Below are 14,465 nucleotides of genomic sequence, written 5' to 3' on the forward strand. Positions count from 1 at the left end.
GAAGAATCCAGGAAATTCCAAATGCAGCTCAGTTTTTTTTTAAATAGGTATTAAGGCTGGGAGGTGATTTGAAAGCTTTCTACTCTAGAGAATATTAGCAATTATAATTTGCAGTCATTATTAGTCCAACAATTGAAAGAAAAAAATCTACAAACACTAACAGAATATAGAAATAAATACTTGGAGTAATATGGGCTTCGATCATACAACATCGACATTACAAGAGCTTACATTTAGTGATTGTGAGCACTTTATTTCATTTAAGCTGAGAAGTAGAATGCATTTTTGTCCCTATATGAAGCTGGACCCTGAAACTTGACCCACACCTAAAGTCTTCAATGTCTGTGTTTTAACGTTTTATGTCATTCATCGTAGTTGCCTACCAACAGCCTAGTCCAAGAGAATTGGCTCTGTCCACATCCCTGATAAAGGTGAAATCCTCTGCAGACTGTGGGGTCCCAGCTTTCTCCCTCCATCCAGCCACAGTCATGGGGATAGAGTCAGAGCTACTCTGATATGCCCTGCCTCAAGAAAAGTTGAACTGGGTCTGTGAGACTCTTAACATCACCAAACCAGAGAAAGGTCCCAGGATGCAGATATTTACACCTGAAGTCCAAGCTCCAAGTCCCTTGTTAGAGCTACCAAATAAAAGTTGTCTTTAGTGATCATGCTTTTTAGAGAAGCATCTAGTATAGGCTGTTTGATAACTTTAATGGTGGAAGCAGTGGGTGGATATAAAACATATTTTAAATATAATTGAAAAAAATACACTAAATGAGTACAGGAAACTAGCTCTTGGTTTATATTTTCATTACTAATCATCATATATCATAATGACATTAAACTATAATACACCCAATACTGCAACAGAGTAGACCATCACTTTGAACCTTGGTGTTGTTCTAAGACGTCTTTGCTCCCTAAATTCTAACATCAGTTTTACCTCATGAATGAAAGAAAGCTTTAAGTGATTAACTGTATCAAATGTTGCTAATCTGCCCAATAAGATGAGGACTGACCATTGACCCTGGCAACATGTAGGTGTAGAGTAGGGAAGACAAAATCTGATTGGAGCACTTTCAGTAGAAAATGGGAGAAAGAGAGAGCAAATCTTGACAAGACTTTCAGGAAGTTTTCCTCCAAAAAGAAATAGAAAAGTGGGGTGGTAGCTGGAGGGGATGTAAGGTCAAATGAGCGATTATTGTTTTAATATGAGAAGTATTGGAGAATATGTATATTGATGAGATTTGATCCAGTAGAGAAGAAAACAGCTGAGATGCAGGAGGGAGAAGGGAGGATGGAAGACGCAAAACCTTGAGACGACAAGGGATGAGACGCATTGCCTGTGCAGAGGAAATGTCCTCAGGTCGGGGCACAGATCAGTGATCCGCTGCAACAGGAGAGCAGAGTGAAGGAGAATACTGGAGCACCTTCATGAACTATATTTCCATCAATGCATGCAAAATTTGCATTAACTTTGCAAGAAGCCACACCATGATATCAATTTCAACTGCCTTTGGAATCAACCAAGGCTCTACGTCTTTTCCCTGTTTGCTGTTGAGAGGTCAGGTGTCCAATCCACCGCAGGTGATTTTTAGGACCAAGTTCACTAGAGACATCACTTCAGGTTAATACATTTGTAGTGTTTGTTATATATGCTAATACATTTTAACATTTAGTCCTAATGTACCACCGTAAGCTGATAGAAAAGGGGATCCAACACCATCTTATAACATCACGGAGGGACCCCTCAAATCCATGGGCTCTGGCAATCACTTCACTTTGCTTATAATGTATTACCCCTTGTAGTGAGTATAGTATTTTAGGCCACAGCCTGGGGTGATATGTAAGAAATGTAACTATTTTCCCTATTATTCAACTTAATCTCTGTTTTGATTCTTCCATTTCTATCCCTGTCAAAATTCATCCAGAAAACATAGCTGGATAAATTTAATAATTTCAGGTTTTAAACTCGGGTAATAATTTCTGCCTCCCTACCCTTCTCCCTGGGACAGAACTGAAGTTCTAAGGGCTGAACTGAATTTGAGGCCCAGGGGACCAGCCAGGGTGTGTCCATGGCTGTTGGAATCTGTTCCCAATAGCATCTCCTTATGTATAGCAATACGTGTGTGTGCCATCGTGGTCGGTTCCTGGTCTTGGATCCGTGTACTCCAATCCTTTCCAGTCCTGATTTGGATGATCATTTAAGTCTACCAGTGGTTTCTTAGTCATTTGCACACTTCTCTGGGGAAGATGAAATTCTCAGAAGTTTTCTGGTGCCTCTCTGATGACAGGAGGCTCAGGGGGTTACCTTGGATCTTCTCTACATAGGGTTCCCCTGCCCTGATGTTCTACTGCTACAGTAGCTGCTCCAAGGCAGCGTGGTGCAAAGGAGTGGGGAGCTCTAGTACCTTGCACACCTTCAAGGACCCTCCCAGGAGACAAGATACAAGCGGTAAACGCTTTTGGTCTGGAGGCTCTATCAACAATATGCCCAATTCTTATGCTCAACAAAAGCAGGAAGAGAAATGTCACGCACACGTTAAAAAACATCAAACAAGCTCGACCTTCTGTGCCAGTATCCTTATTTTTTCCCTTCTCCCTGACCAGTAAAATCTTTGTCCAGTGTAATTCTTCCATCAATTGCATTCTTCCAAAATTCTTTGTTTACTGCATAAACTTTGGCTTTTGTTATCTCTACCCTTACTGGTTACTTTGACATGGCAAAGCTGATACTGGACCCGGGTGCAGTAAGTCTGGTTTTCCTAGCTGCTGCCTGAAACTAGGAGGAAGGTCACAAGGAGACCAGGTATAACTAAGAATGAGAAGCACGTAAGGTGTTATCAACATATTATCAACCTTAACAACCACATGAGCTTGCTAAGGTGTGTTTTTCCAAGAGGGTACTGGGATTCTCATTCCATAATAAATTTAAATTTAGTCTGTCTAAGTACAGTGTATTTGACCCATCACATATATTTATCTATGTAGCTTTCAAGTTATTATTTATTCATTACCCTATAAATTTGATTGAGTTGAACTTAGCGTGAATGATGGTAAACTAGAATTTTCTTTCTTTTAAATCTGTCCAACACTTATCATTCTAAGCAACTATTGATGCTAGAAGAAAAAGTGTGAATGCTAGTAGGTATGCATGTGAGAGATACAGGACTGAAACCTATGATAAAATTTGTAAAATTCTTTATAGTTTACAGCATGTTTTTCCATACATTATTGTGTTTTACTCTCCAGCAAATGTCTAATAAATATAATGAGTAGGCTGAGGTGCTATGTGAGCCTTGGTCTCCTGAATGAAAACCCAACAATTTCCCAACATTGAGCTATGAAAGCAGAAGAATGAAGTGATATCAAAAGTGACTTGTTTTTCAATGGATAGGGTTCACTAATACATTACAATCCCTCTCTAGTTTGTGGATGCCAAACACCACAGAACAGGCTGCTGCTCCAGGGAGGATGCCATGAGCTGCAAAATAGATCAATTGTCTTTTGTTTGTCTCTACGCTTTCACTAAAGCAGTGTTAGGCTCTGGGATTGTGTCAAGGATGCTACGATAATGCTTAAAGCCAATTGAGGTACAAGAGTTGTTCAAAGGATATGAAGGATTTGGTTTCCAAGTTTCCTGCCTCATCCTGGTGTGAGCAATGCCTAAGAGGACAGTCTACTGTACAACCTTCCTCCTTCTTTGTGATGGGATAGGAAAAGGCAATGGTGATGTTTGTGTTGGCTATAGCTTTATCTCTTTCAAATTAAATGAGAATGCAATGTTAAAGAATTTAGCGTAAGGTGAGCAACCAGCAAATATTAGCTATTATTATTAGTACAGAGATAACATGCTTAAAATTAGAATGGTACACGGGAGTTCGAAAACACTGATTAGTCGCTGAATGTTTATGTCACTAGGTGTACCAAAGGATGTCATACTTTTGTTTTTAAGTTCGTCACAATTCTAAGTAGAAATCTAGTATATTAAAATATTATCTGGTATATGATCTATTACTTAAGTTTCTAATTCAGCTATTTGTAGAGATAGAAGGTACATAATTTAGGGAGTCTTCGTTATTTTTCTGCAACTCAAAATCTGTCTAATAAAGTTGTTAAAATGATACTTTAAAAAGTCAGTATTAAATATTAAGTGAAGGTCTGAAATATTAAGGAGTTATTTTATTTTTATTTGGAAAAAAAGTGTCTAACAACATTGGGTTTGGCTTGAAACTAAAGTAACTCAGGGTCTCCACTGGCTGGCTCTCACCTGCTGAGCTAGAGAAGCACCTGCTGCAGCTTCAGACCCTTAACCCCTTGGTGAAGAATAGCCCAGAACAACCGTGCTGCTAGCCATTGCCTTCAGATATGAGGAAAGCCGTTGCAAAGAGAATTGGAATTGTACCACCAACCCCATAGCAATGAACATCTTTTGAGAACTTCCTATGTGCCAGGCCCTCTCTGAACTTTACATGACCCCTCAATTCATCCTCCCAACTACCCATTTGGCAGATGAGCAAACCTAAATTTAGAGAGTTTACATCATTTTCCAGAGGTCACACTGGTAGTTAGTGCCCAAGGGACAAAACCTTTCCTGGGATGGACACTCAATGAAAGTTGAGTGAATGTTTCTATCTGAGTGAGTGCCTGTATCCCAGGAGCTTTGGAGAAAGTCTTGTTTTAGAAAATGTTGCAAGCCCTTGATTCCTGAGGTGCCTAATGCACCGGACTTCATTTTTACAAAGCTAGTTTGCTCCGTTCCTTTCCAATGTCCAAGTGTATGTAGAAAAGGCAAACAAAACCCCTTGAAATTACAAAGATGATTTAGTCAAAACTTGAGCTTAGAAATTCATACAATGCACTTTGTAGTTTGGACAGGAGTTTTTTTTTAAAAACTCCCTTAATTTTTCTTAAGACCTCAGGTTACAAGAGCACAGTTACAGGCACAAATTACACAATCTAAATACTTTATCCTCCTGGGTAAGCCTGATAAACAACCACGGTAAAACACAGCTGCTTGTTGATGTGAGTCCATTGGGAAGTAGGTCTGGATAACCTGAGATCCAAGTTTGGAAGTAGAAGAAATGTACAAGTTGCTATTTTACTAAAGAAGAATTTAAGTTGCTCAAGGTCATACATACTGTTGGTTGGTTGACCCAGGTGGCCTCTCTCAGTCCAATGTTCCTTCCATTATTCCTTCACTTTTTGGAAGCAAGTATTGCTTTTAGGTCTACTTTGCCAAACTAAGTCCGATGCTTAATTGTGGCTATGTAGATCATCAACGATCATTTCAATAACTAGAAAATGATTATAATATGGTTTCGAAATCATCGTTCCCTATATCGTAACCTGTAAGTGCTCGGAAGGTGACCTAATCCAGACCATGTAAAAGATAAGCACCCGGTTCTAAGCCAAAACTATTTTTATTATCAGACATTCAGATGGACTAAAACATTGTTCAGGCTGATTGAAAACTGCTTAGCAGAAATCTGACCTTGGAGCAAGAAGAGTTGGGTCTAGCCCTCAAAATGAAATGCTTTTCCCCAGGCTTTATATCAAACACACAAAATATAACAAATACTTTTAAAGTCCTCTACTTTGTTTTGGATAGATTAAATAAGTAGAAAGGGAGAGAGAGCAGTAGATCTTATGTAGGGGGAGAAAAACATCCCATCAAATGGTTTTGCAAGCTGCTCACCAGTTTAATGCTCTCCCAAAGAACATATATATTAGTTCCAGAAGTATTGTAATTCTAATCCCTTATTATTTGTTTCTAAAAATCCTCCATCTTGGATTTTAACTGGTCATGAAAAACTATTAACAGATGTTTACAGAGTACAAGGATGATAAGTTTATGTAACTCTGATAAACATTTCTTTCAATAATAAAGTTATCCCGTCCTTGTTAACTTCCACATAAATCCATACAAGTAGCAATGTTCTGGAAGATTTCAGTAAGACTCATGATGGTGAGACAATCACAACTTGAAGACAGATACCTGTGTATTTGCAAAATCTTTTTCCAATAGCAATAATCTCTGCTTTTCAGTAATTGCGTACATATATAAACTTAGTTTACTTTATCAATATATACAATATATGTATACATAGAAACAAATCATATATATTAACATATAACATTATTATACATTATAATATATCTATTTATTAAATTACAATATATTATAAATTATACATATTATATATGCATATATGATATGTTATTAGATATTATATACTATATACAACATGTAAAATTTATAATATATTATGTTGTATGTAATATATAATATATTATGTACAGTATTTTATCTATTTATTTTTATATATAACTTTGAGAATTCTGGAGGTAGAAGGGGCCTCAGAGGCACAGAAAGATTATGACCTGTCACGTCTACAACTCCTTAGTTGCAGAGCCAGAATTAGAACTCATGTCTTCTGATGCTCAGGCCCATGGGTTTCTCACACTATCATTCACAAACTCCTAATAATTTCATTGTCAGTTGTCAAAAAGAGGCACGATTACCAAAAAAAAAATTCCCTGCACATGTGCATAGGAGACATATATGGATATCTCTGCAGCATTGTCTATGATACTGAAAAATTAGAATCAATTTAATATCCTTTGGAAGGAGAAAAGATCAAATTGGGCTTATTCATTTGACCCAATACTATAAAGTATTAAAGTAAATCAGTTCATCTTCTGTGCGTTAACATGTATTGACTTTGTTGAGGAAACAAAAATTGCACAACATAATAGTAAGATACCATGAAGAGGAAATTAAAAAGCATCCATACTAAACATTTTTATGTACAAATATGAATTCTGGTCCACAAATTCTTACCCTTCTCAGCATGTCTTCATAGATTGGAAAAGCTACAAGTAATATGAATAGAAGTTAGGTTTATTACTACTAATGAAAAGTTTAATACTTTTCAAAACCCCTTTATGTAATTTCTTCCAAATCTTGAGTTGTTCGTGTCAATTTCCTCATGCAGGGTCTATAAATAAAAGTTATATTTACTTCCTTTCTGTGATGGTCATTTTATCTGGGAGAGAGAGCTCTCATTTTGAAGATCTTTTTCTCCTGAATTAGAAAATCCTTCATTAATAAATTACATAAAAAGGGATCTGCTTTAGTATATTGACCAAATTCAATTAGATAATGATAATGCGATTTGCTTCTTTGTGTTATGGACGTACTACTTCAAATCATTAAATGATAGAAAATGCTTTAAGTGGTTCCTATTATAGACTCTTACTTTACAAATGAATAAACAGAGGTCCAAAGAAGGAAAATTACTTCCCTAAAGATATGTAGCTAGGAATCTGTAGCCCTGGGATTAAGATACAGGCTGTTGACTAGAGCACTTTAAACTACACACCACACTGCTTCTCCTGCATCACAAACTGTGTCCATACACTGCCCAATCCCAGAGACAAATTAATCAATGATAGAAACAAAACAATCACCAAAAAACCCCAATACTAGTTAATAGCTATTATAATTTCTAATTGGCTTGCCAAGTTTACTTTTTTACTGATTATGTGGAGTTTATCTATGTATGTATCTCCAACATAACCCTGAGTTTTGCCATATTGTATATGTATATATATTTTATATACATTGAGTTGTATGTATATTTGCAGCATGTGTGTGTGTGTGTGTATCTGAAATCTGAAGATTGTAATGGTACATTGGGAAAGCTTCTTGTTGCCCTATGTTTCTGAACCTCCATCTGGAAAACAATATCTGATACATAATGTATATGTTATGCAATGTATATGTGGGCTATTTAAAAACTAAGAGCACTATAATTGTCCTACAATAGATTTGCAAGTCTTAATTTTGAAGATGCTGATGCCCAAAGGGGGAAAAAAATTGAAAGATTCATGATGCTGCTTAGAATAAGTCTCCTTATGGGATTTTATTAAAGGTACAGCATTTAGTAAATATTTTCGTCTGTGGAATCCTCCACTATTGAAGAATAAATATTGATTAGTTTTACTTTCTGGCCAAATCATTTTTATTCATTGCAGCAGTATTGTTAACAGTTAGAAATTTCAGCATTTTCCTCCTTTAAGATATGTTATTTTTCCAAGCCCTTGATTTTTGGAATTACACCAAACATTTCTGGACATACCATTAGTCATAGGGTAATTTTTAAAAAGTGACTCCTTTAATTCTGGTATGTTGTCCTTATGAATGCAATCCTTTTTCCCTGTTTAAATTATGGTCCTTGTATATTTTTAAATTAGTAAAAAGAATCTTTAGACTGTAAGACAATAAACATTTTTGTAGAACCACTTTGATCTCAGATCTTACATAATTACCATTATATTTCACAGTGAGCCAGCCATATATTTGACTCGACTGACATGTTTTTACTCTTCATACAAATAATCAAAAGAGAAAAAAAACACTTTCTTATAGAAAAACACTTATATAATGCAATTCAAGTTCTATTTAGTTCATTTTGATTTGTTTGTTTATTTGCTTTCTCCGGGGCAAAAATATACTATTTTTTTATTTTGGCTTAGAACATTAAGTCATGACTTCTGATCTTGCCAGATAGTAAAACTAAACAATTTTGGCTCTAGCCAAGTTTTGGGAAAACTCAAAAGAAATTTAGGTGCAACAGGGAGAGATGTTAGTAATTCCATTTGTTCAGCTCTTGCTTTTAGAGTATTCCCTGAATTTTGTTACTGCGTTGCTGTGAATCATTGCTGCCAACTTCCACCCTAGAGATGGCTATATTTCAGATGGGTGAAATGATACTTGTAAACAAGTTTATAATCATTAATAAAGCTTATCAAACAATTTTAAGCTCTTTAGAAACACACATTCACTATTATAGTTGCCTATTTCTTATTTAATTACAACTTTTAATAGAGACATGACGACTTTTAAAATGCAATTTATAACAATTCTACACTTAAGTTTTTTTCATGATGTTTATCTTGTTTTTGTAAGTTTCAGGTGTCAATTTATTTCTCCCTGGACACACTGGTTGAAATTTCACTGTTGACTATTCCAGTGCACCCTTTAAAAATCCCTGAGAATATTTTTCTTTCAGGTTGACAACAGCCCACTCTGGGATCCAGGTGCAATATTAACAGTATGATGATTTTTTTCCGTTTTCTACACATGGCTTTTTCATACACTGTCTCTCAGAGATGGAAAATTCTGCCTCTTTTTTACATTTTATAGTAAACTTTCATCAGAATGACCTAAAACCAGGTCTTTTCATTCTAGATGGCTCAAGATTATTCAAGATTCATCTGTAGTTTGGTTCCCTGAATATCTTGGTGATAAATTAATCTAATGTCTCTTTTTAGAGTGCCTACTTCATGCAGAACATACACCAGCCACTGTGTGTAAGCAGCACTAAAAAACTGTGGTTTCCAATAAATGAAATCTATAGATGCGAGCAAGTGTCAGTGGGTCCCTGAAAGAACGTGCTAGAATCTGAGTAGTTTTGAGGTTTGTGGTGCTGTCCTTTAGAGTCAGGAGAGTATCTTCTTTCCATAAGATTAAAATAATATGTAACGTTATTCCCTCTCCCCCTAAGGTTTTCCAACTGTATGGTTGCTCTTCTGACACAAATGCATTGGGCCCTCCCATACCTCCATTCAAAAAGTAATGAAAAGACCCTTGTTTCTTAAGAGTTTTAAGTGCTGCAGCTAGTATCCATGAGGATAGTGAGAAAACATGGAGAACACAATGTTCTCCCCAAACTGAAAAGTTTTAAACATTGCCTGAAAATAATAAACACAATACCTTACACTTTTATACTCATTTCAAGTTGGAAAAGTGTATACACATCTATCATATTGTTTTACTCTCAAAATTAGTCTTGTAAAGGGAGAAGGGCATTCAATAATTGAGTGTCTACTGCCTGCTAAACACTGTGAAGTGATGATCCATGATACACAAGGCAATCCAAAGAGGTTAGACTTTCCTTGGGAAGATAAGACATGAACAGAAATAAATACAATAAAGATAGAATGTATCTTGTAATAAATAGAGGGAGGAAGGGAGACTTAGAATTATGTTCCATACTATGCCAGGAAATGAATATGTATAATCTCTTAATACCCCTCCCAACTCTATAGTAGCAATTTTATCAACAATTTATGGACTAGGAAATCCAGGCTCCCAGAATCTAACTTCCTTGTCTCAGGAATGATTTCAGAAAAAATGCAGTATTAACACATCCACATTTTCTTCTCTTAACACCGACCCTTCCATTCCAACAGCGCTGGTGTCCCTCAGGACTTGCCCTCAGGGCAGGTAAGGAACTTGTCGGTTGCCCTTGGTGAGGGAGGCTGTTTGCTTTTCTTAGTTGACTTAGCCGAATAAGACCAGAATCACCTCTGCGTTTGGCGTCTGACGTTAGATAGACTAACAGACTGTGAGTGCCCAAGGGGGTCCTTTGGACGCGTAAGCCCACAGAGTGGCGATGGCGTCTCAGACTTTACGGAGACCTGTTTTACCTGTGAAGAAAACGAGGCTCAGGGAGGGGAAATGACTTGACCAAGGTCATACATTCGACGGTGGCAGATGTGGGATCAGAACCAGGTCTTCTGACTCCAGCCCAGTGCCTCCCAGGATCTAATTTATTAACCCCTGTGTTAGCTTTGGAATCTTTTATCCGCTTCCCTTTTTCCTGTCGTCTGAGTGGGGGATGTCATTCCAGTCAATTAGCAGCCTTCTCTCGTTTCAAAAAGGGAAGAGTGGATAAGGGGTTGGGGAAAAGTATGTTTTCGGCCAGTTAAAGGGACTGATTTATTTCACCACCACTCATCCAACGCCCGCTCGGTGCCAGGCACTGGGCATCCACGGTACAGCAAAGACAGCTTCCAAAGATTGAAACTGGGTCTCTCCCAAGACCGGGCGTGCCCTGGGCCTTGACTGCCTCCTCTCGGAGCAGTCTCCCGCTGTCCCCAGAGCCCCCCCTGCTCGAGGAACCTCCAGCACTGGGCGCCTAGCTCACGGCCTCAGCGCCCGCGCGACACGCCCCCGGTCACCACGGCAACCGGGGAGGTACTGACCCTTGACCCCGGGCCCCACCCGGCCCTGCCCCGCCCCGTCGCATTCCCGAGATCAAGATGGAGAAGGACAACCCGGAAGTGCCGCCGCCCGCCTGGTGCTAGGAGCCGCCGGCTCGGCTAGGCCGAGACCCGCGCCCGCCGTCCTTCCGCCAGCGGCCCACCCCGCGGTCCTTCCGCGCCGGAGCTGCAGCGTCCCCCGCCCCCGGTCCCACTCCACCCCACAGCGACCCGCCCCCGCCCCCAGGCCCGCCCGAGAGGAGGAGCCGAGGCGAGGGGGAGGAGGCGGGAGAGGTTTGCGAGAGGGAGCGAGGCCGCACGAGCCGCCGGCGGTTCGTATTACCGGGGTCGGGAGGAGGAGCCCAGCCGGGCCCGCGGACCAGCGCCGGGCGGGCGGGAGGCGCGGAGGAGGCGGGCGGAAAGCCCGGGGCTGCGAATTGGGGCGGGGGCGCCCTCCCACCTCTGCCGCCCTCCGTTCGGGCCTTGGCGGCCTGGCCTCACCTGCCCGGAGGCCTGGGAGCCACCAGTCGCCGCCGAGGGCCAGTCCCCGGGGCCGGCGGAGCGTGGAGGTGCGGACGCAAGGCGCGGGCCTCCGCGCGGAGGCCTGGACTGCGCGGCCAGGTGATGGTGGGCCCCTGTGCTTCTCCAGAGGAAAGGGGACCCCCAGAGCAGCTGTGCCCCCAGGCTGCCCCAGCAAGCCGTTTGGACATCAGCCGTAGGGAAGTCGGGCAGCTGTGAGTTTGCCTGTCTCCGTTAAGTGTCCTTAAGATGCAGTGATTTAAGGAATCAGGCTCTCCCTGCGGGAGGGGCCCTGCCTGCGCTGGTGAACTCGGTGCAGAGAAAAAGGACAGAATGATGCTTTCCGAGCAAGCCCAAAAGTGGTTTCCGACCCACGTGCAGGTCACAGTGCTCCAAGCCAAAGATCTTAAGCCAAAAGGCAAAAGTGGCACCAATGACACATACACTATAATTCAGCTGGGCAAGGAAAAGTACTCCACCTCTGTAGCTGAGAAAACCCTTGAGCCAGTCTGGAAGGAAGAGGCCTCTTTTGAGCTGCCTGGTTTGCTAATGCAGGGGAATCCAGAGAAATACATCCTTTTCCTCATAGTTATGCACAGGTCCCTGGTGGGTCTGGATAAGTTTTTAGGGCAGGTGGCCATCAATCTCAATGACATCTTTGAGGACAAACAAAGAAGGAAAACAGAGTAAGTTATGTAATTTATTTTGAATTGGGGGGAGTTTAACTATTATCTCATTTATGGATTTCCTGTTCTTGGAAATTATTTGTCTATCTGGGGCATTGGTTTTTGGACTGAAATATGACCCAGTTTTAAACACCATATTTGCATGAATCTGAAGTAAAAATAGCCCTTGTGAAGAAACATTTTTTAAGTGGAGTCTTTAATGATCCATTACTCTCTCATTTGTTTGAGGTAAACATCTTCAATAGTTGAATATTTTGCGCAGGATTTTAAGTAAACATTGTTTCACTGCTTAATAAGAGGACTGGACCATAGTGTTGACCAATTAAAACAACATATATGTAAATTGTTACAATCTTTAAACATGAACAGTTTTTCAGAAAATGGAACATCAGAAAATTAAGTCTGCCAATATGACGTCTTATATATATATATATATATTTTTTTAATTGAACTCTGAAGCTGTTAAGTGGTAAATTACCAAATTTAGAACTCAGTATTTTATTTCATCATTATAAACACAGTTGACTTTTATTTTAGCTCAGATTTAAGGGTCAGTACATCTTCATGGAGTCTAAAGCTATTAAAAGAAAAGTTTTAAAAGTATGTACAGATATCCTCAACCTTGAATGCAATTACTTCAAAGTTAGTTCTGTAAAGCCAGTGTGTTTAGACCATATTAAATGCTAGTCAGATTGGAGACAGTGATTAAATTCTTGTGATGAAATGATTTAATGACATCTTCAATAAAAACATGGGCTTTTTAATATGACTTACAAACTTAGGTTAGATGTATTCTAATTTAAAAAAACCATAATATAAGTTAAAACTAGGATATATGTCTTAAATTGAAAATAGTATGTTTTCTGAGATAGAGATACTCACCCCTTGCTTAAACTTATAATTTATCTAGTCTGAGAAAACATTAAAGTTGATGTAATTAGTGAGAAAAATATAGGTTGAATTTATGAGGACTTCAGATTTCAAAAATAGCTTTGCTGTTTCAGTTATAACTGAAATTTATTTATGCTTTTAAGAAGAACTTTTATAATAACTTTCTTGAAGTTCATGTTATTTTCTTATATTTTAAAACAGCCATCTCATGTTCTTTCTGTACATATCTTCCTGCAAGATTCTCTTGATTGGAGTTTTTATTGAAAAAAAAATTTTTAATCAGGTCTTTGGTTTAATATATGTGGGGTAAAAGGGTAGAGAGATAAGTAATACTAGGAATGCTGGAGGAAAATGGTAAATATTTAACTGAAGAGATGAAAATATTTTAAAAGGAGAGAAAAGGGTTTAAAGAAAAGTGTAAAGTTGAATATATATCAATGATTTTAATAACACTGTTTGATACCTACAAAGTAGCATTCAGTTACTTCTGAGGAGTTCTTCATCAAATTTAAACTGAAAAATGGATAATCACCAAATAATTTATTTCAAATTGCCAATTTTAGATGACCTTACTAAATAATATTTAGAAGTGTTTTGAATGTAAACTTTTAAGTATGTTGCCTCTTCAAATTTCATACTGCATTTTCCGTACTTTTAGTGTTAATGGATGATATACTACAGGCCTTCTCTGAAATATAAGTTTTCCGAGTGAAAGTAGGCCCAACTGTGTGAACCCAGAGATTCTGAGGATGAAATAAGCTTTTAAAGTTTCTTCTTGTTTTACTCCTTATCTTTGGCAGCATCACAATTACAATAAAGTTGGCTGTAAGCGATACTCCAATATCGTAGTCTCCTTACAGAAATTCTCTATTGGCTACTATATGAAATGGATTAGAACTTTTGGGAAGGAAAATGCTTTTAAATGTTATCAAGAGCGCTTGTGATGTTATTGCATTCAAAGTGATTTTCATATGTTATTAAATCCCTAACATTTTCTTTCTTTGTGGGTAAATGGGGACCACGTATTTGATGAGATCTCTTTATTGGTAATATTTCTAGTTTTTTAATATAGTTAATAGCTTCCTTTTCCAGCACAGCTGTACATATGGCCCAGTAAAAGACAGACTTGAGTCACCGGTGTGTTGCAAGAAAGATATTTAATATTCTGCACATTGTTGAGCCTTGTCAGCGTATTCCCAAGTGGTTTTTAGAAAACCGGTATGAGTGATGAAGGCTACCAGCTGATTTAGAAGTCCCATGGAACTGCTGGGTGTGACAGTTTCTACTCTTGACACTGAAGACAAGTATTTACAGCTT

General features: G+C 38.7%; 1 protein-coding gene across 2 annotated transcripts in view; it reads left to right on the forward strand.

Moving 5' to 3' along the window:
- The first annotated feature begins 11,451 nt into the window (after positions 1-11,451).
- RAB11FIP2 (RAB11 family interacting protein 2) overlaps positions 11,452-14,465 on the forward strand; it is a 40,076-nt gene continuing 37,062 nt past the window's right edge. Inside the window, exon 1 of one of the 2 annotated variants that reach the window (XM_082854568.1) lies at positions 11,452-12,257. In XM_082854568.1, coding sequence (XP_082710694.1) covers positions 11,905-12,257 — 353 coding nt within the window. In that variant the 5' untranslated portion in view covers positions 11,452-11,904. The remainder of the gene's footprint in view (positions 12,258-14,465) is intronic. The other variant, XM_082854569.1, reaches the window with a different exon arrangement.

The sequence above is a fragment of the Leucopleurus acutus genome (genome assembly GCF_964270905.1).
Source record: "Leucopleurus acutus genome assembly, chromosome: 14".
NCBI lineage: Eukaryota > Metazoa > Chordata > Mammalia > Artiodactyla > Delphinidae > Leucopleurus > Leucopleurus acutus.